This window comes from Apium graveolens, chromosome 10, assembly GCF_009905375.1.
Source record: "Apium graveolens cultivar Ventura chromosome 10, ASM990537v1, whole genome shotgun sequence".
Taxonomy (NCBI): domain Eukaryota; kingdom Viridiplantae; phylum Streptophyta; class Magnoliopsida; order Apiales; family Apiaceae; genus Apium; species Apium graveolens.
In genome coordinates, this window is record NC_133656.1 from 75260700 (window position 1) to 75282874 (window position 22175).

The following is a 22175-nucleotide window of genomic DNA, read 5'->3' on the forward strand; positions in this document are numbered from 1 at the left end:
TGTCTAGGTGAAGATTGTAAATTTCTAAAACTTATCAAGTAAAAAAACAAACAAACAAACAAACACTACAAAATTTGTAAAAAATTCCAAATACTTATCAACTGCAAAAAGAATTAGTGTAAAAAAATAAAAAGAAAATAAACATAATAGACATACTCTATAAAAAAAATTCACATTTAATTGGAAGCCACACAAAAATTCACCCAAATCTTTTTATTAAAAAGTTTTTAATATAAAAAGTAGACAAACTAAATTAAAATTTACAATACTCACCATCTGAAAATTATAGAGTCAACAATATAAAATTTTATTAAATTAAAAATTACAAGAAACATAAATTTAATGAGTAAAGCAAGTAAAGTAAATAAATCCAAATTAATATTAATGAAAATAATATTATCAACTTATTTTGATAATTTATAAATTCTCATATTTTCTTTCATTATCTTAATATTGTATTATACCCTATACATAATTGGCATAAATTGAAAAAATAAAAAAAAATAATTGTATATGGTATAATAAATTTATTAAGGGAATATGTATGAATTTAATAATTTTAAAATTAGAAAAATATGAAATTTTAAGCAAAAAAATAATACAACAACTAAAATAAAAAAAATCAATTTTAATAAAACAAATTTTAACAACTAAATAAAGTTAGAGATGTCATTTTATATTTTTTTTAAAAATAATAAATTAATTTAATTCAATATTAAAAGTTGATATAAAATATTTATAAGATATCCCGTGCATTGCAAACAGATTTCAAAAAAGTAAAAAAAATAAACAAACAAATAAGAAGAACAAATACACAACAAAAAACTTAAAAATGTACAAATAAATTATATAATTAATTAATACACCAAATATTACAACAAACAAACATTATATTAAAAAATAAATAAAAAGCAAAAAATAAATCAAAAAACAAACTAGGTGTGAAAACAATATAAGCAAAATTTTAAATGTTTTATCTATAAAAGCGTCAGTGAATTGAAAAATTAAAAAAAATCATAATTTATATAATAAAAGTATTAGACATATTCTATAAAAGAAGAATTCACGTTTAATTGGAAGTCACACCAAAATTCACCCAAATTTTTTTTATTAAAACATTTTTAATGTAAAAGATTTGACAAAGTAAATTAAAAGTTACAATATTCACCATCTGAAAATTATAGACAAAAATATAAAATTTTAATAAATTAAAAATTACAAAATACATAATTTTTATGAATAAAGAAAGTAAAGTAAATAAAACCAAATTAATACTAATAAAAAATAATTATCAACTTACTTATGATAATTATAAATTCTCATATTTTTATCATTATCTTAATTTGTATTATATCTTATACATAATTGACGTAAAGTACAAAAATAAAAATTTAATTGTATATGGTATAATAAATTTATTAAGTGAATATGTATAATTTTAATAATTTTAAAATTAGAAAGATATAAAATTTTAAGCAAAAAACAATACGACAACTAAAATAAAAAAAAATTAATATTAAAAGAATAAGTTTTAGCAACTAAATAGAGTTAGAGATGTCATTTTATAATTTTTTTAAAAAATAAATTAATTTAATTCGATATTAAAAGTTTATATAAAATATTTATAAGACATCCGTTGGACGGGGATAAAACTAGTAATATTTTAATTGAAATAAATGAGATAGGGCATGCTTAGGGGTAATGAATGTTCTAGTGTTTTAAGGCACCACTCTCAACTATGACATTGTTGGAACACTCTTTTATCCAAAGTGCCTCAAATTTTAGTTTATGACAAGTTTTTACGGTACTCGGACTTGCTCTTAGGATAAACTGTATTATAAAATATATTATAAATAAATTAGAGGATAATTTAGTTTGTTGATTAATAGTTTTAAAAAATATATTAACACATTCATATATGCAAATTCATGTAATAAAGACAAATTAAAAAAATTTGATCAAGTGACAAATATCGGAACACATACTTTGTCATCAACCCAATTTTTTATTTGTACCCCGGCTTCTTATTAGTTAAAATTATTAAAACTAAAAAATAATAGGTAATTAAGTCTTATAATATAACATAGTGAGAATGCTCTCTCGTTCAAGTCTTGCTATTAAGCTTTTTTTGGTTCTTTTTTATGTAGATCAATATGTTGTTTGAATGACTGTTGTATATAATATTATTTGAGAAATAGAGAAGGGGTTTGCCATGATTTCTAAGACAGATTAAGAATTAAGAATAAGGAGGAATCACATGAGGAGAATATGGTGCGATGGTGCTTGGTGGGAATCCTTGAACATTTACGGTGCGATGGTGCTGGGTGGGAATGCCCGAGCGTTTGCTCGCTTCCGGTTTGTATTTGAAAGGGTGAAAGATGGAGACAACCCAGGAACCATGCAAGTGAATAACTTGGAGATTTCTGTACAATTTCATAACATGGGAACTGAATTTATGTGACAACGAGTTGTTACTGATATAGGAAACTATATAGGCAAGTTTGTTGAATAGGATGCTAATAACTTTGTAGGTGTGTGGAGGGAGTTTTTTCGAGTTAGAGTTTTGATTCTACTCTATGTGCCATTGAAAAGAAAGATGAAATTGAAGAAGAGTGAATAAAGTTGTTGTTGGGTAAACTTCAAGTATGAAGGCATTCCCACATTTTGTTTCATATGCGAATTAGTTGGTCAATACTAACAAATATTGTGAAATGATATTTGACACTCCAATAGAATTGTTAAAAAAGTCATATGATCCTGGATGCGTGCAGAACGAAGAAGGCGTACTCATACTATTAAAAGGAAGTGGTTGAGGTCGGGAGGAGAAATTCAGGTGAGTAATGCAAAAAACAATGGTGGCGGTTCTGGTATTATCAAATATGCTATAGAAATAAATCATAATGTTAATTCGCGGTTGTGGTGCCTAACTTGGTAAAAAAAAATTGTAGTTACACCTGGCATATGTAGGACAAATCCAAAATTCCGTTACATTAAATTTACGTATCACCTGAATTAGAAAATAAAATCGAAGAGGATCCTAATAAAATATTCGTGACTGACTCAAAAAGACGTATATTGGGTCATGAGGAAAACATCCCAGATGAAGTAATTGTTACAAGCCACAAGGAGAAAATCAAATACAAAAAACCTGCACAAAAAAACTTGATTTTGGCGAGTACTGCACTGCAGTCCTGCCTCTCATTATGAGTACTGTCATCATGAGTATAATAAACTGAATTTCCAAGGTCTCGAGCCACTTTGAAAACTTCAGTTCCTTCAAGACTTGATTCACGAAGAACGACTTTTCATTCTATTCTTGTGAGAAACGTTAAGCAGTACAAATAAAATCATTACGTCATAAATGACTTTTAACAACACCAAAACTTTGTTGCTATAGACCCCTAAAAATGTTGCCATAGGCAAAAAGAGGTCTATTGCAATACTTTTTCAATATGGGGTCTAAGGCAGTCACTATAGGTATCTAACCTTACATCAGTGTCAATCTATGGTAACACATCAAAATATGTTGTTATAAATATCAATTGTAACAGAATTTTCAGAGTATAGCAACACAGATTTGGTGTTGCAATAGGTATACTAACTGACAAAAAATGGGCCCCTCATGTGGGCCATATCAGTAGTTTTTAAATACTCACATTTTATAGTTATTTATTTATTTTTCGTTAAGTTTTCACAAATATAATAATAAATAGACAACTATTTCCAAAATATCAAACTCAAATTAAATTAATAAATATAAAACTCATGAATCATAATTACAAAGAGATGAATCAAATTCTATAAAAGTTACTCCCTCCATCCCATTGAGATATCTACGTTTACTTTTTGCACGCATTTCAATGTTCAAATATCGTATAGTTACATAATATTTTTTTGAATTTTTTTTTTCTGAATAAAAGTTTAATGTTTAAATTTTTATTCAGGAAAAAAAAATTTCATATAAAATATTATGCAACTATATAATATTTGAATATTAAAAAACGTGCCTAAAAGTGATGTAGAGAATTTAATGGGACAGAGGGAGTAGATTCTAATTTCATTAAGAACTATATCAAGTTCTGTAAAAGTACAAGTTCAAAGGGACTATCTTGATCATGCGCAGACGATGACTCCACTTCACCCTTTGTCTTCACACAGTCTCCAACATGCCAGCTATCTGGTACCACACTGAAAAAGATGTTGATCAACAAACTGAGTACAGTGGATATTAACAAACACAAAGATAAGCGGTGTATTGGCAAGAGGGCCTTATAGCATCTCGAACGGTAACATCTAAAACTGTTAGATAAAACATGATTAGCTAAAATTTTATTGAACCTGTAAGTATTTTTGCTCCAGTGACATTATTTATAATTAATAACTATATTCATAATATTATTCTTTTTATTAATTTTAAATATATAAATAAAAAAGTTTAATTATTTCTTTTTTGTAAAGGAGTTTAATTAATTATGTTTTATATTAGTGGAAATAAAATAATATATTTAATAAAAAGATATTTATTATAATATTATAAGATTTTTATATTTATATCAATATTTTAAAGTAAACATTATAAAATAAAAATGAGTAACTATTATAAACATTATTTACATTTAAAATAAAATATATGACTTAAACATATATTAATATATTAGATTTTTTATAAATTTAGTTAACAATAAAATATTTATCACACTTAATATTACATAACATTTTTTTATAAATAAATATACAAGCAGTACATCTATACATCTATACATATAATAATTATGAAGATATATACATCATTTTCATATTATAATATTATATATTTAAATCTTCAACATGTTATAAAAAATTATAAATCAACAAATGTGGCGTGCTTGTTTTTAGTTATCTAAATATATACCTAACATCTATACATCTATACATATAATAATTATGAAGATATATACATCATTTTCATATTATAATATTATATATTTAAATCTTCAACATGTTATAAAAAATTATAAATCAACAAATGTGGCGTGCTTGTTTTTAGTTATCTAAATATATACCTAACACGTGTTCCCGTTGGAGTGTTCCATTTTTTACATGTTAGGTATAATAAGATAACATGTAGATATTATAGCTAACAGGTGAAGAGCATCGGAGATGCTCCTAGTAGTTATATACATAAGAAGAACCAAGTAACTCTTTCGTCACCTTGTTTGTTCACTAGGTTGTGGAAAGTGTTCAATTGTACTTTGGATTGACGTAATAAACATAATATTAAAAAACCTAATTTAGCAAAAGAGTAACCTGAAATCAGTTGACTGGTTTCTTCCTTGCCATCCCATATCTTTCCATTTTCCTTAAACCTGTAACCACTAAGTTTGAGTGCAGATGCAATAATCTTGGCACTCCTGCATTTTACGTCAGCATCAATTATTGATTATTCACCTTTCACTATTATACATCGTACCTCGATGACATCGCATTAAATCGAGATTTAAGAGAATCTGAAAATGACTGAAATTCCGAAGGCCCTGCTCTGTCCTGACTATTTGGGGAGGAGCGACTAGGAGGCCTATAGTTCATAAATATATAAATAAATAATTAAAAAAAGACAAAGATCACAGTGACATTTTAAATAAATACAAATCCGAGAACATCTGACCAGTAACCTTGCAAGAAAAAAAATGAAGAAAGGAAAGGTACACAATTATACAAACCTATAATTATACGATCATCTGTAGGAAGAATGCCCTCCTAGCAAAATGACGTGCTCTTCCCATGGCAGCAGCAGCAGCTAAGTGTTGAATTATACGATCTTCGAGTTCAGCATCAGTTGCGCCAACTGGTAACTGTATTGTCAACAGATGTAGGAAGACTAAATGACAGGTCTAGAATGCAACATAACCTGTTAGGAGCTTTAAGACTATAAGCAGATACAAGAAAGCTCTTAATATAAGCAAATGATTTATGCTATAGAGCTGAAAAGCATGCACAAACAAAACATCTGCTGTGAATGCCAGCTTACAGAAGTCTCAACCATATTCTGTAAGTGCACTTGTTATACACGAGCCTGGTTGTGAAAATCGAATTTTATATTGTTTTGTTCAGACTATTTAAAATACAGCAAGTCTTAAACAGAATGAAATATCAAAACTGAATCCAAAGAACCTTTACCACATTCTAACCCAACCATTTCGAGTTTTGTTATAGGGAGAATTTCGTATAACAATGTTGTGGAGGTTAATGGGCGGAACAAAGATCAAGGACGGTGTTTGAAGGCGGAGGAAGGTTGTTTGGGGGTGGCTGAGCTTGTATGTGGACTCCTTAAGAAAGAATAGGGTTTGTTATTCTCTGTCAAGTGTCGACTCATGTCTCATACAAGTGCCTACGTACCCTATTTATAGGGATCAAGCCTCACGTAGTTCTTGGGGAACAAGTCACGTAGGCTAGGGTTAGGACTCTTCAGCCCGTGTAGCCAAGCCCACGATAGAGTCAGGCCTTCAGCCAATTAGTCACGTAAATCTCGATCGGCTCCACACGCTTCCTACAATCTCGCGGCATCTCCGCAATCCTTCCCGTGATTGTAGGAACAACCCGTGTCGATCCCGAAATCTACGAGCAACTCAGTCATCTATGAGTCACTTTCCATGTTGTACACAAAGTCTTTCGATGCGGCCCGGCCTGGTCACCTCGGCCCGCACCGCCTTCAAACAATAAATATAATCTTACCTCTGTTTATATAAGATGTGGGCTCATGAGCTCAGCCCGCGTATGGGCAGCTAAGCCCACCTCGCATGAAGGCACCTGAGCCCACCTCGCGTGGGCACAACCGAGCTCGGCTCGCATATGAGAGCCCAAATGACAAATATGAGCTCACCTTACATGTGTGAGCCCAGCTCGCATGTCCTCACTTGAGCCCAGCTCGCATGTATGAGCCCAGCTCTCATATCATGAGCCCAGCTCGCATGTTACGAGCCCAGCCCGCATGTGAACCCAGCTCGCATGTTGCGAGCCCAGCCCGCATGTGAACCCAGCTCGCATGTTGCGAGCCCAGCCCGCATGTGCTGGCCCAAGTCATATAAATCCATGGTTCTAGCCCACACACAAGAGTCCAGCTATTTAATGCACCCACAGGGACCTGTTTAGGGCCCATGGCCGAAAGCGGGCATAACAACTACCCCCCAAAATTCCTGGTCGCATCTTGAGGCTAGGTATTTTCTAATCTTTTTATGGCCTCGCAAGTGTGAGCCCACCAGGCCACACCAAGCCGCCTCGCATGTCTCGCCTCGCATGCCTTTCATCTTTTCATTCATTTTGACAGCCGTTGGACAGCTGGCGTGGGGATTCGTGTCATCTTATGAGATGACGACACGTGTCGCCTCCTCCTTTCTCTCTCCTATCCCCTATAAATATGTGAGATTCCAATTCATTTCTCACATTTCCAAGAACACTTCCTGAATTGCTGCTCAATTTGCTCAAGGATCTACCACGGCGAAGATTATCATTTCAACCAGAACCGTCTACCGGCGGCGATATTCTCCGGGACCAGATTCATCAGGATCTTCATACACCTCTCCCACAGGTACTCTTCGATTCGAGCCCGTTTTTTATTCATGCTTTATTCACGCACGCCATGCGAGCACACACCACCTGTTCGATGCGAGTTCACACACAACCACAACGCGCGATGCGAGTCCTTTTGCTCGTTTAGATACTTAGGTGCGATCCCGTGTGAGATGTGAGGACACTTAGGTGCGATCCCATACTTGTTTTTTTTTTTTTTTTTTTTTTTTTAGGGCCACACACTAATTTTCACCATCTTTTACAGATGTCGAGTGCGTCTTCAGCCCGCTCCTATGGATCATCTCGCTCTTCCTCGAGCCCGGCTCGCACCTCTGCTAGCCCGGCTTGCTCTTCAGCTACTCCATCTCCATTAAACCAATACCCTCCTGAGCAACGAGGCTCCAAGGACTTCCAACGCGAGCTGACCTCTCTTTCTGGTCGTCTTAGCCAACCTATCTCTCCCGGCTCAGCTATCACCCCTCAAGGGGCTTTGAATATTGCCAGAGTTGAGAACTCGATGCGAGCAGCTGGATCCGGCTCGCTTGATATTCACCTCGACCCGAACCCTGAGGATTTTACCAGGGAGAAGAATATATATAATTGGAGAAATAGGCCCGTGGACCTCTCTCATATTCCAGCCTCCCTTGGGGTAGAAGAGCTGCTAAACCGCGAGCCTGCTCCCTTGGATAAAGACCGAGCCGAGGAGATTTTAAGAGAAATGGCTGAAGAGAGGGCAGCCCGTCTGAGGCAAGCAGCAGCTAACCACCTCGACCCCATTCACCTTGATTCAGAATCAACTGACAGCGACCTGGGGAGTGCATACTATGACACCAGGAAGAAAGGAAAAGAGCCTGTAGCTGCTGAATATCCCATCCTGGGACTCGAGGGTGAAGAGGACGGCTCGCATTGGTCCTATGACTCTCCTCAGAGCGAGGAGGTGGCGGATGTTACAAGTCAGTACAAGATTTGCAACTATAATTATGCCCCCGCGGCTTCTCCTGAGCCTTATGTGCCTCCTGCCCAGCCCGAGCTCGAGGGTGAAATTGTTTTCAAAAGGCAGATCATTCCTGATGGGGAGGAGAGCTCAACTGCAAACGAGGAGGTTAAGGTGCTCGCTTGTCGCGACCTGCCTACCTCGCTGACTCAGAAACATCTGGCCGAGCACATTGAGCAGTTTCAGCTCGAGGGCCATATTGTCTTGCCCCTACCTCATATGAGATGCTATAGATTCAATCACTCGGAGAATGGAGGCAGGGTGCCTCGCATGGTCTTGTCCACCTTCCTATTAAGGCTGGGAATCTCCTCTCCTCTCCATCCCTTCATCAAAGATGTTTGCGAGTACTTCCAGCTCGCACCCCTTCAGATCAATCCAAACGGATACCGGGCCGCCCTCGCATTGTACATCATGTACCACAAACGCGGGTACCCTTCTCTAACCGCGAGGCAGCTGGGTTACTTCCTCCATTTGAAGCATTCTCCTAACGACTTTGGATATTTCTACTTCTCTGTCTGGCCGTGCTTCAACAAGAAAAACCTTATCCACAACGGGCCGAGCAACTCAGGGAAGTGGAAAAGCCCTTACTTCTATATCCACGAGGTGCCTCGAGTCCAGACTCATTTTTATTATAATCCATGTAAGTTTTCTCCTGCCCGCTCTCGTCTCTTCTACCATAGCTCTTTCCTTTTAACAAGAATTTCTTTCATCTCCAGCCACCCCGCCTCGCACCGTCCTTGTGGGACAGGAAAAGATAAACGCGGACAGTCTTCTAAACCTTCCTAAGGCGGACCGGGACATCCGAAAACTCATAACGACCTCCAATCTGGTCGCATGTGGGTTTTTGAAGGAAGGAGTGAGGCTGACTCCTCAGAAGAAATCTAGGAAGAGATCCAGAAAGGGTAAGAATATCGGGCTCGCACGTCCGGGCCTGGCTGCTCGCATGCGCGAGCTCGTGTGCTCACTTTTTCCTGCATGCATCTTATTTCACATCGCACTTTAATTCTCCATATTTTTCAACTGCTCGCATTACTTCTTTCCTTTGCATCTTGCTGTGACTAATCTATTGCTTTGTTGTTTTCTTTTTCAGAAATGGCCATCTCTCCTATCCCCTTCATGGAAGAGGCGGAGCAGGCTGCGGCCTCGGGCCCAGCTCAGCCCGCAGCTGCGAGCACAAGGGCTCGCTCCCAGGCCAATCCTCCGGCCCGCATGACTACTCTCTCCGAGCACCTCAAGGATTCAGGGCCCTCTCCTCGACTAAAGAGGCATAGAGGTAAAGAAGGAAAAACTGGCGAGCCTGAGCCAAAGAAAGCTGCTCCCTCTGATGCTCCTCTTCCCTCTTCTTCTTCTGCCAATGCGGTTGCGACCACATTCGGCCGGCTCGCCCAAGGTCACATCAGCGAGCAGGATTTAAAGGATTGGTCTTCTTCTGCTCTCGAGGTTAACCAGGATGCACTCTCCCGAGCCGCGGCCGAAGTATACTATCGTCAATTATCTAAGGCTCGAGAGATGCGAGCCCTCAGCCAGACCAACACAAAGCTCGAGGCTAAAGTCAAGTCCCTTCAGAGTAAGGTCGCTGAGCACGGGCAAGAGAAAGTTACGCTGGTGAACAACTATAATCAGAAGATAGTTAATCTGAACGCTGCTCACGACAAGGCCCTAAGGGAGCAGAAGGAGGCTCATGACCTGGCTGCTGAGGCATGTAAGAAGGAGAAGGATGCCCTCGAGGAGAGGGTGCTTGAGCTGGAGGGATCAGTTTCTGCCCTGACCGAGGGCCATGAGGCCGCCCTCGCTGATGCTAGGAACCTGGGGGCCAGGAATTTCATGAAAGTCTTTATGAAGAAGGTTCCTGACTTCGATTGGGCGGCTCTGGGTGCGAGCACAGCGAGGCATGCTGACAAGTTGAAGCTGGAGATGGAGAGGGATGCCCAAATTGCTGAGGAGGCTAGGCTCGCAGCCGAGAAGGCCCAGGTCGCTGGTGAAAATCGTGAGGGAGCAGAGGCTGATAACCCTTGATATAATTTTGATTAGAACTAGACTTTTGACTGGGTAAGCGGGCACCCCTCTCGCCTCGCGCTTGTATTTGAAATATTCTGCCTCGGGGCATAACTTATTTAACTTTTGTTTGTATAAAATGTCTAAGTTTTTTGTGCCCGCGTATGTCTTTACGGTGCTAGCTGTTTTTTTTTTTTTACCATGCTTCTACTGACCAAAAAGTAATCATAACTCTGGCCGCTTATGGCGAGCGTTACCCCTTCACTACGAGCCCAATTTATTCAGCTCGTGTCATTTGTTCAATCAAACAACCATTGAAAGAGAATGCCAAGTGGAGCAAGCCCGCATCGACTTGCAGGTGTTGTAGGTGTGCTCGCACTAGGAGCTCGTATGTGCCTTCTCCTCGCATCATGCGACTTTGAGTATGTTTGATGGAGGGCCGGGCCCCCTGGGTCGCATTTATGTTTTTGAGGGCCAGGGTATGGGCTCGCATCGCGAGCCTATATCTCTATCCACATCTTTTATCTACTATGTGTTCGTATTTACCTAAGCGGGCCGTGGCCCGACTCGTTTCATGTTCTTGGCATCAAGCGGGTCGGGGCCCAGCTTGATTTAACATGTTAATAAAACAACTGTTCTGTCCTCGCATGGGTTCCCAAGGATGGGGTCCCCTGCTGGGTATTTAATCTATTAACAGAAGTTAAAATATCAAGTGCACAAATAGAGATCAATCGTTTATTCATAGATAATGGGAAGTGAAAGGAATACATGCTTGTGGTCTCAGGGAGGCACCTATATGGCACTACCCCCCGAGACTTAGGAATATTTGAAGATAATACTAAGTCTGAAAAGAATAATATTACTGATAATACTTGCGAAGGTGTTCCGCGTTCCAGGCTCTTGGGATCAGCTTGTCTTGCATATCATTGAGGTGGTAGGTTCCCTCCCAGAGCACCGATTTTATCTTATAAGGGCCTTCCCAATTTGCTCCCAAGACTCCGTGACTCACCACCTTGGTATTTGGCATGACCCGGCGTAGAACTAAATCTCCCACCTTGAAAGTTCGGGCTCGAACCTTACTGTTGTAATGCCTAGCTGTCCTCTGCTGATATGCCGCAATCCTGATCTGAGCCTCTTCTCGAGTTTCTTCGATCATATCCAAATAGAGCCGATGATTGACCTCGTTTGCCTCTGAGTCATAGTTGTCCCTTCGAAAAGATCCTGCTCCCACTTCAACGGGCACCATAGCTTCACACCCATACACCAGAGAGAAAGGGGTCTCTCCAGTTGTAGTTCGGGGTGTAGTGTTGTAAGACCATAAGACCTGGGCGAGTTCTTCTGGCCATGCTCCTTTCTTCTCTTCAAGCTTTGCCTTTAAGGTATGCTTAATGATTTTATTAACAGCCTCTGTCTGCCCGTTACTCTGGGGGTGGCAGACTGCGCTAAAGCTCTTCTGAATCCCCAGCTGCTCACAAAACTCTCGCATCTCCTTGCTATCAAATTGTTTCCCATTGTCAGATATCAGCTTGTAAGGGATGCCATAGCGACATACAATAGCCCTGTGTACAAACTCCCTGAGCTTTCTCGCTGTGATAGTGGCTAGGGGCTCGGCCTCTGCCCACTTAGTGAAATAGTCTACCGCAACTACCGCATACTTGACGCCTCCCCTGGCCTTCGGGAGTTCCCCAATCAGATCAATTCCCCACATGGAGAAGGGCCAGGGGCTCATGAGGGATGTGAGAGAGGTCACGGGGTTGTTGTAATAATTGGCATATCGCTGACACTTATCACAAGCTCGGGAGAATTCAAAAGCGTCTTTTTTCAGCGTTGGCCAGTAGTAGCCTTGACGGAGGATTTTCTGAGCTAGAGAGCTACCCCCCGAGTGATTGCCACAAATACCTTCGTGTACCTCCCTTAGGATGTAGTTGCATTCCTCCCCATGTATGCATTTGAGAAGAGGAACACTGAACCCTCTTCTGTATAGAATCTCGTCGTATATCACATAGCGGGCTGCTTTGTATTTTATTCTCCTTGCCTCGTTCTTTTCGTCCGGAAGTGAACCTTCTCTTATGTATGCTAGAATAGATGTCATCCACGTGGGGCCAAGCTCATTACTGAGGCTGCCCACCTCGTGCTCGGGCACACTGGGTTGCCTCTGTATATCAAGGGGCACGGTCCCTAGCAAAGTGCTCTCGCGACGTGAGCCGAGCTTAGCTAGCTCGTCCGCGCCTTCATTCTGCCCACGCGGGATTAGTTCCAGCCTCACCTCGTTGAATCTTGCGATTATCCTCTGTGCGCACTTCAAGTAAAGCTCTGTTCTCGGACCCTTAGCTTGATACCCCCCATTTATCTGATAGACCACAATCATGGAGTCACTAAACACATTCAAATTCTCGACCTTCATTTCCAAAGCTAGCTTGAGACCGTTGATCAGGGCCTCATACTCAGCATCATTGTTGGTTGCATGAAAGGCCAGATGGGTCGCACGTCTGATCTTGTGAGCCTCTGGGCTGATTAGCTCGATTCCAGCTCCTGCTCCATCACTGTTAGAGGCACCATCCACATACAAGCTCCACCATGGGGCACTATTTTGTCTCTCCAGTCCAACTTCTTCTGTGCTAGGTAGAACAACAAGGGCTCCCGGCTCCAATTCTTGATATGGGGGAAATTCTAGCACAAAATCGGCCAGGGCTTGGCCTTTGATCGCAGTCCTTGGCTTATAATCCACCTCGAATTGGCCGAGCTCAACCGTCCACTTCAACATTCGACCAGAAGATTCTGGTCTATGCATCACTTGCCTGAGGGGGTAGGAGGTTCGCACTTCTATCTTATGTGCCTGAAAATAGGGCCTGAGTTTTCGGGAGGCCAGAATCAGAGCATACGCTAGTTTTTCGAGGCTTGTGTATCGAGTCTCGGCATCGGCTAGCCTTTTACTCACATAATATACCGGGAGCTGGACACCATCCTCCTCTCGGACTAATACCGCACTTATTGCAAAGTCGGAGACGGCCAAGTATAGGATCAAAGTTTCTCCTGCTCTTGGGTTGGACAACATGGGAGGGCTACTGAGATGCCTCTTTATGTTCTGAAAGGCTTCTTCACATTCTTCGGTCCACTTAAAGTTCCTCCCCACTCCTTTGATTGCTTTGAAGAACTCTTGGCATTTATCGGAGGATTTTGAGACGAAGCGGTTTAAGGCAGCCACTCGTCCCGTTAAGCTTTGAACATCCTTCACCCGTCGAGGGGATCTCATCTCGAGTAGGGCTTGTATCTTGGCTGGGTTGGCCTCAATGCCTCTATGGTTGACAATAAATCCCAAAAACTTCCCCGATTCAACCCCAAACACGCATTTCTGGGGGTTGAGTTTCATTCTGTACTCCTTTAGGATCTGGAACATTTCTGCCAGGTGGCGGACATGATCCCTCGCTTCTTTCGATTTCACCAGCATGTCGTCTACATAGGCCTCCATAGTCTTCCCCAATTGATGTTTGAACATCTTATTCACCAGCCTCTGATAGGTTGCCCCCGCATTAAGGAGCCCGAAGGGCATCCCGATGTAACAGTAAAGGCCCCGATCAGTAATAAAGGAGGTGTGCTCCTGATCTGGCCCATACATGGGGATTTGGTTATATCCCGAATAAGCATCCATAAAACTAAGCAGCGCGTGCCCAGCCGTGGAATCCACCAGCTGGTCGATTCGGGGTAGAGGAAAGCTGTCCTTCGGGCAAGCTTTGTTCAGGTCGGTGAAGTCTACACATGTCCTCCACTTGCCATTGGGCTTCTTGACAAGCACAGGGTTGGCCAGCCACACGGGGTAGAAGGCTTCTCTCACAAGTCCTGCCTCCATTAATCTATCCACTTCTTCTCTGAGGGCCTCTGCCCTCTCTCCACTAATCGGCCGTCTCTTTTGCCTAACCCCCTTCTTTTTCGGGTCCAGGTTGAGCCGGTGGCACATGACATTTGGGTCAATCCCTATCATATCGGAGTGTGACCATGCAAAGACATCCAAATTCTCCCTTAGGAAGCGGGCTAGATCCTCTCTCAAGTTAGGACTTAGGTTAGAGCCTATTCTGAGTACCTTGGAGGGATCATTTGGGTCTACCAAGATCGGGATTGTGTCCTCTGCGGCCCCGGCCCTCTCGACCATTGAGGGCATTCTCGGGTCTAGATCTGCTTGAGCCTCGCTAGTTTTTTCCATTCCCGTGATTGCCAAACCTTCCGCATCCTTGAGCTCGGTTTGGTGAGCTTGGGTCGGGTTTATCAAGCGTTCAGAGGTCGCAGTTACAGTTCGAGTGATTCTGTCGGGTGGGTCCATAGTGGTTGTTTCTTTGTGTGCCCACTTCTCTCTCCTAAGTGTTGCAGTGATTTGTTCTGGGCTCTCTTCTTCATCACTTGCTTCTTCTACAATCCCCTCTTGTATCAACATGATGGGCTGAGATGCTTCCATTAGTAAGGCCCCTGGGCGTGGTTCCACGTGAATTCCCATGTGTTCGAAGTAGTTCTCGGGCAACTCCTCAATTGAAATCAAATTACAAGTCTCGTGGCCCTCAGGACGTATTCTTTTCCTGCCCTCTGCCTCTTCCATGGGGATGTCGCACTCACCTACTTCAGCTGTCTCCCTTGAGGCATTTCTTGACTCGGCCGCTTTGAGTGCCTGGTTGTAGCAGACCCTGGATTCGTATTGACAGCTCTTCAAGATGCCTACCCCCGTGGGGGTTGGGAATTTTATCGTCATATGATGGATCGAGGTCACCATCCTCATTGCCCTCATAAGGGGTCTGCCCACTATAACATTGTAGGCACAAGGCTGGTCTACGACTGTAAACATAGCGATCTGGGTGGCCACATGAGGCTCCTCTCCTATGGTCACCGGGAGTCGAATTGTCCCTTTCACTCCGATCGAGTCTCCCGTGAACCCGTACAGGTGCCCACCTGTTGAGGTTAATTCTCTATCCAATAATCCCAGTTTTTTGTAGGCATCATAAGTCAAAACATCAGCCGAGCTCCCGGTGTCCACCATTGCTCGGTGAACATTCACCGTCCCAATCTTCATTTTTATGACTAGGGCATCGGTATGAGGATAATGCACCCATTTTGCATCATTCTCTTTAAACACGATATCATCGACCTCCCTTTCAAAGAGTTCCGGGGGCCTTTGGCTTAGATGATTGACGTTGGTGAGCGGCTTGTCCTTTGCTTCCCGGGCATATCTGTCCATCGCCTTCCGGCTGTCTCTACCAATGTGAGACCCGCCTAGAATAATATGAATACTACCAGCCCGAGGGACCCTTTCTTTGTCTTCTGGGGGTGGAGGAGGGACGGTATGATAATCCGTCCTGTGTCTTCGAACCTCCTTGACAACCCACTCCGTAAGCTTCCCTTGTCTAATCAAAGTCTCGATCTCATCCTTTAGTTGTCTACAATCAGCGGTATCGTGTCCGGTGGCCTCATGGTATGCACAATACTTCGAAGTGTCTCTTTTATTGTATTCTGTGAGAGGAGTTGCCTTCCTGAATACCCCCTTCCCCACATATGTAGCATATATGTGGTCGATAGAGGCTACCAGAGGGGTGTGTGTCTGCCATTTACTTGTATAAGGCCTTCCCGAATCTTTAGTGGTCTCTTTGCCACGGGCAGACTTTTTCGGGCTCGAACTACGCCGATACGTCTTCCTCCTTTCATCAGGGCTTGAGGATCGGTCCCTCTTCTCTCGATAGCTTTCGCTGATTTTCAGCTCTCTCATCGATTTCTCTACCCTCTTGAAGGGTTCGGCTTGCTCATAGAACTCGGCCAAGGTCCTCGGCTCACTCGCTTGGAGGCTCTTCCAAAATTTTGATCCTTCTTTCAGCCCTGCTATCAAGAAATTTTTGATGGTCTCCTCACTGGCTCCTCTCACCTTCGGGACCTCGGCGTTGAACCGACGAAAGTATTCTGCCAAGGGCTCCCCCTCCCTTTGCTTGATGTTGGCTAACGTGGCCACAGGAGGCGAATAGTGGAGGGTCGACTGAAATTGTCTGACGAACAAGTCCTCCAATTGCCTCCACGTTCTTATGCTAGCCGGTCCCAACTTGGAGAACCATTGTTGGGCACTACATCTGAGTGATGCCGCGAAGAGTCTGCAACGGGTCATCTCCGGCACCTGATAGACTTCCATCTCAGTGTTAAATTGAATAAGGTACTCCGCCGGGTCGGCTTCGCCGTTGAATAGAAGGTCGGGGTTGTGCCTAAACACCCGAGGTAGAGGGGATGATCGGATAGCAGTCGTAAACGGAGAGGGGGCAGCCGAGGCAGGGGGCCCTCTCTTCTCTTGCTCCATCTCATCTAAGATCCTTCTCAGGTCCCTTACTCTAACAACTTCTCCTTCTCTGTCACCACCCGCATTACTCGAATGGTGTGAGCCCTGAGGTCGTTCGCGGCGTCCCCCTTCCCCAGCTTGGTCCGACGACTCCTCTTCACGATTGTATCTGCGTCTATGTCGCTCCTCCCTCCTGGGTGAGGTGTGTTGACGTCTTTCCGGAGGGGTCGTTGCCCGTTCCCTTTTCGAGCCTCTTTTATCCACGGGCTCTTTCTCTTCTCTCTCCTTCTTACAATTCTCCAATTTGAGCCTGAGGTCATGCTCACTTAGCTTTCTACCCACTCGGTCTAGCACGCTAGTTGACCTTGCCTCAGATGAAGCTGGCTTCGGCCCCGATCTCGTAGAGATCTGGCTGCCCCGCTCATCATGGCCTTGGGGTATATCTTCCTTTTCGCGTGATGTCTCTTTCTTCTGTTTGGTCTCGGTTGCCACATCATCAAAATCGTGGATCAGCTTCTTCTGAGGGCCTTTGCCCTTCCAGCTATGCTGTGAGACCTTGAGGCGGCGCGCCTTACGCTTGGCGTTCCGGACCGAGTTTCTTTCTACCTTTGACATTCGGGCGTTGATCTGATTCATCTGATCGGCCAGCCCTTCTAGATACGTCATCACAGCCTGCCCGTCCACGGTTGCAATTGGTGGAGGTGGCGCCTGATTCTCTGGGGGCGTGTGTTCGAAAGTAGGGTCCTTCTTGCCTCCGCTCCCTGGTGTCGTCGCTTGCTTGCTTTCTTTGATCATCTTTCTCCCTAAGATGAACCCCCCTCCTTCTAGCGCCAAATGTTATAGGGAGAATTTCGTATAACAATGTTGTGGAGGTTAATGGGCGGAACAAAGATCAAGGACGGTGTTTGAAGGCGGAGGAAGGTTGTTTGGGGGTGGCTGAGCTTGTATGTGGACTCCTTAAGAAAGAATAGGGTTTGTTATTCTCTGTCAAGTGTCGACTCATGTCTCATACAAGTGCCTACGTACCCTATTTATAGGGATCAAGCCTCACGTAGTTCTTGGGGAACAAGTCACGTAGGCTAGGGTTAGGACTCTTCAGCCCGTGTAGCCAAGCCCACGATAGAGTCAGGCCTTCAGCCAATTAGTCACGTAAATCTCGATCGGCTCCACACGCTTCCTACAATCTCGCGGCATCTCCGCAATCCTTCCCGTGATTGTAGGAACAACCCGTGTCGATCCCGAAATCTACGAGCAACTCAGTCATCTATGAGTCACTTTCCATGTTGTACACAAAGTCTTTCGATGCGGCCCGGCCTGGTCACCTCGGCCCGCACCGCCTTCAAACAATAAATATAATCTTACCTCTGTTTATATAAGATGTGGGCTCATGAGCTCAGCCCGCGTATGGGCAGCTAAGCCCACCTCGCATGAAGGCACCTGAGCCCACCTCGCGTGGGCACAACCGAGCTCGGCTCGCATATGAGAGCCCAAATGACAAATATGAGCTCACCTTACATGTGTGAGCCCAGCTCGCATGTCCTCACTTGAGCCCAGCTCGCATGTATGAGCCCAGCTCTCATATCATGAGCCCAGCTCGCATGTTACGAGCCCAGCCCGCATGTGAACCCAGCTCGCATGTTGCGAGCCCAGCCCGCATGTGAACCCAGCTCGCATGTTGCGAGCCCAGCCCGCATGTGCTGGCCCAAGTCATATAAATCCATGGTTCTAGCCCACACACAAGAGTCCAGCTATTTAATGCACCCACAGGGACCTGTTTAGGGCCCATGGCCGAAAGCGGGCATAACAAGTTTGAAATAGAAAATTTTAATTTTCTTAATGGCCATTAACCTAAGACAGTGCTGATAGCCTGCAATTTGAAAATTGATGTGCAAATGAGTAGCATATGATCTTTCCCAGAGGAAATAAGTGAAATACAACAATGAAATTCGAAACTGTATTTGAAAATTACTTGCATACCTGACAAGTATGTTCAGTGCGGCAATATCTTTACGAAATTTAGAACCCTTAGACTGATTCATTTCTTTAACTTCGGTTTCCTATTGTTAAAATTGCATGGACACATTAGGTATAATAAGGTAAAATACATTACAAGAAGTAGATTACAAGCTGCAGTTGCTACCTTAGATGCCGCAAGCCCATTACTTTGATCAGACAACATTGATGTGTCAGCTCCTTGACCTATGGAGTCTCCATTCAGTCAAAGTAACGCTTCAAAATTTTCAACTGATTCTTCAATGTCAAAAGTATTTTAATAGTTCCATTAACTCCCTCTAGAGACATGTCTTCTTCCCACTTAATAGGAAGCTGTCCGTGTCCTCTATTCTCAGCTTTCGATCCATTCTCTAATGCATGTATGCAGATATCAGTATACGCCATACTCTCCGAACTCAATGACACTTCCACCTGCAACAAGCAAATCCATCAACAAAGTATACAACACATTACAATCAAACCGACTATCCGAGAAACTGTGAAATCTTGGACCTCATTATAACAAATTAACAACCATCAAAATAAATAAGAATGACAAGCCATTACACACGAATAATTAAATCAGAAAACTACACACCACTTAAATTCTAATTTCAAGCTCATTCCTATAAATTAACACTTATGTTGGAATTCTGAAAACAGAATTCTTAAGTCTACAATGCTTACCTTGTCATTTATAAAGCGGTTTGCAACACAAAGGACGGTTTCGGCATCAACAACATCAATCTTAGCACATAGTTCTGTATATAAAATTCTTCGTCCATAAGCAAGTAACTGCAGAAATAACTGGTTTTAAACACCATCTGCAGAAACAAATTATCAGAAGATCACTTATCTATAAGTGTACATTTCCAGTTGCATATGTATGATACATTGATACCTGATTTCTGATATCATCAGCAGCATTATCGGTGTTAGTTTGTTCGATTTAGAAAGTGTTGGGCCCGAGAATAAAGGAAAAAGGTGGACCAATAGATAGGGATTTGAATATATAATCTTGTAATAAGAGGCCCAATGGGGGCACAATTGTAAAGTGAAAAGTCCATTAAGGGTCCCTTATAAATAGAGATTAGTTGCCCTACATTGAAGGGGTTGGAAAAATAGTATTAACAAAAGAGTGTTGTACCTCATTCAAATACGATTCAGTATTAGGATCATCATTTGGCGCTAGAAGGAGCTCTGAAATTTGATACTCCAACATGATAATTGAGGAAGAAGATCCAGCGAAATGTGGAAACACGGCAGAAATTCAAACTGTCCAAAAATCAGAACAAATCAATCCAGCAGGAAAAGAAAAGGAACCGTCGACCCTCAGGCCAAGAAGGCTGTTTCAGGTGGAGGATAATCCCCCACCTGAGGGTTCTCAGATGCAGAAACCACCTGTTAAGCGTAAGAGGAGGATCATTAAAGACACTCGTTCCCGTGTTTTAACAGAGAAAGGAAAGCAAGTCCTCTCCAGTGATGCTAGGTTGCATTTGCAGAAACTGAGACAGAAAAAACTTCTACGGAAGCAGGAAATAGAGGGCACGGAAGGTTCATATGAAGAGCTTAAGTTGTTAGAGGCTGAAACTAAAAGACTAGAAGCAAAGTTAGAGAAAATAAAGGAAATCCATCGTTTACAACAGGAGTTGAAGCAGGCATCAATTAAAGAAGGGGGTGATGAAGAGATGGGATATGTAGAGCTGTCAGAGGACGATGAAGATTACTACTATGATGAGGAGGAAGTATCCACAGAATCTATATATTCCAGGCCTCGACGCCCAAAGACAGTTTCATCAGGCGGTACTCCACAAGGGTCGATGTCTACAGACTCGATATCACAAGAGGACTTCCTTAAGATGCAAGAAGATATGGCTCAACTTCGCGACCTAGTAAAAACACAATCGAGGTTTGAAGCCCCGGTGGAAAGCCCCTTATCTCGAAGTATTGAAAAAGCTAAGATAGACATGACTTAAAAAACCCCGGCGCTCGATCAATTCGATGGATCAACAGACCCATCGGGCTTTCTCAATACCTTTGACGGTCGAATGGCATTCTACGGACACTCAGAAGTCACCGGTTGCCAATTCTTCTCCACATGTCTTCAAGGAACAGCGCTACGTTGGTATAACAATCTCCCATCTAGGTCAATCGACTTCTGGACTACATTAAAGACAAAATTTCAGACGAGGTTTTCAAGCAACTACAAAGGGGGCAAGATCACAGCATCTTTGATTACGATGCGTCAAAAACCTAGCGAATCTTTGAGAAGTTATTTAGGACGCTTTCGTCAAGCTATATCTGAAATAACATACCTGGAGAAACCTTTGGCAGTAAACTATTTAGCAGCAGGCATTGATGGAAGCAGACATGGTATTCTGCTAGAAGAACTCATAGAGAAACATCCTCAACATCTCCACGCTGCTTTTCAAATTGTCGAGCATAGGATGACGCTCCAAGAAGCGGTGGGAAGCATAAGATCTCCCCGACTCTCTAGCTAAAAGTACGACAGAACAAGAACACATAGCCCCCGGACCCCGAGGTCTCGAAGATATGAATCCAAATCTCCTCGACGTTCATCGCCGATGAGGGATACTGGAAAAGAGAAATATCAAAGTTCGAGGGATCGAGAATATCAGCGGCAACCTCATGACAGAAAGGACAAAGAGTTCACTAAGCTTACAGTGGACAAAGCAACAATCTTGGCAATTCTGAAAACAGAGCCTGACTTTCGACCTTCGAGGCCGATGAAGCCCGGTCGTCCTCCAAGCTCTCGGTATTGTGATTACCACGAAGATACAGGACACAACACATAACAATGCTATCAATTAAGCAATCTCATCGAGTCCAAAATCAGAAGAGGCCATTTCGTCCATTACGTCGAAGGACAGGGCCAAAATCAACAAAGACAAGACGACAGAGTAGTCGACGTGATCTTCGGTGGCTACGCCGCCAGAGGTATGTCAAACAATTCTCGTAAGTCTTACGGCCGAGAGGTGTGTAGTGTCAACCCTTCATATCCCAAGAGATGTAGGCCATCTCCATCTCTTGTCATATCTTTCTCAGATGAAGATTACTCTCCAAATATCATAAGAGGACACCAAGATGCACTGGTTATTACAGCAAAAATTGGTACCAATACAGTTAAAAAAACCTTGTGGATAATGGAAGTTCGGTCGACATTCTGTATCATCACGCCTTGGCACGAATGGATACAGGGGAAAGGAGATTAGAAAATATCCATTCGCCTCTTTATGGCTTCACGGGTAATGAGGTAAAGGTTGTTGGAACAATTGATCTCCCGGTTCTCTTCGGCACAATGCCTTGTCAAGTATGGAAGATAGTTAAATTTCA

General features: G+C 42.5%; 1 protein-coding gene and 2 long non-coding RNA genes across 3 annotated transcripts; 1 reads left to right on the forward strand and 2 right to left on the reverse strand.

Annotated features, from left to right (window-relative positions):
* Positions 1–3873: 3873 nt before the first annotated feature.
* LOC141689063 (uncharacterized) lies at positions 3874–6014 on the reverse strand. Its single transcript, XR_012562242.1, has 3 exons — positions 5700–6014; positions 5287–5554; positions 3874–4188 (listed from the first exon to the last, which is right to left on the reverse strand). It is a non-coding gene; the product is annotated as an uncharacterized LOC141689063 (long non-coding RNA).
* Positions 6015–18701: 12687 nt separating this feature from the next.
* On the reverse strand, positions 18702–19690 carry LOC141689640 (uncharacterized). Its single transcript, XR_012562458.1, has 3 exons — positions 19509–19690; positions 18970–19253; positions 18702–18886 (listed from the first exon to the last, which is right to left on the reverse strand). It is a non-coding gene; the product is annotated as an uncharacterized LOC141689640 (long non-coding RNA).
* Positions 19691–20869: 1179 nt separating this feature from the next.
* On the forward strand, positions 20870–21322 carry LOC141690672 (uncharacterized). Its single transcript, XM_074495451.1, has one exon. It carries the CDS (start codon positions 20870–20872, stop codon positions 21320–21322), a length of 453 nt encoding a protein of 150 aa, XP_074351552.1.
* The last annotated feature ends 853 nt before the right edge of the window (positions 21323–22175 follow it).

What these genes read in the sequence shown, in the direction of transcription:
- LOC141690672 (XM_074495451.1), top strand. Translation starts at nt 20,870, where the DNA reads ATGGCATTCTACGGACACTCAGAAGTCACCGGTTGCCAATTCTTCTCC.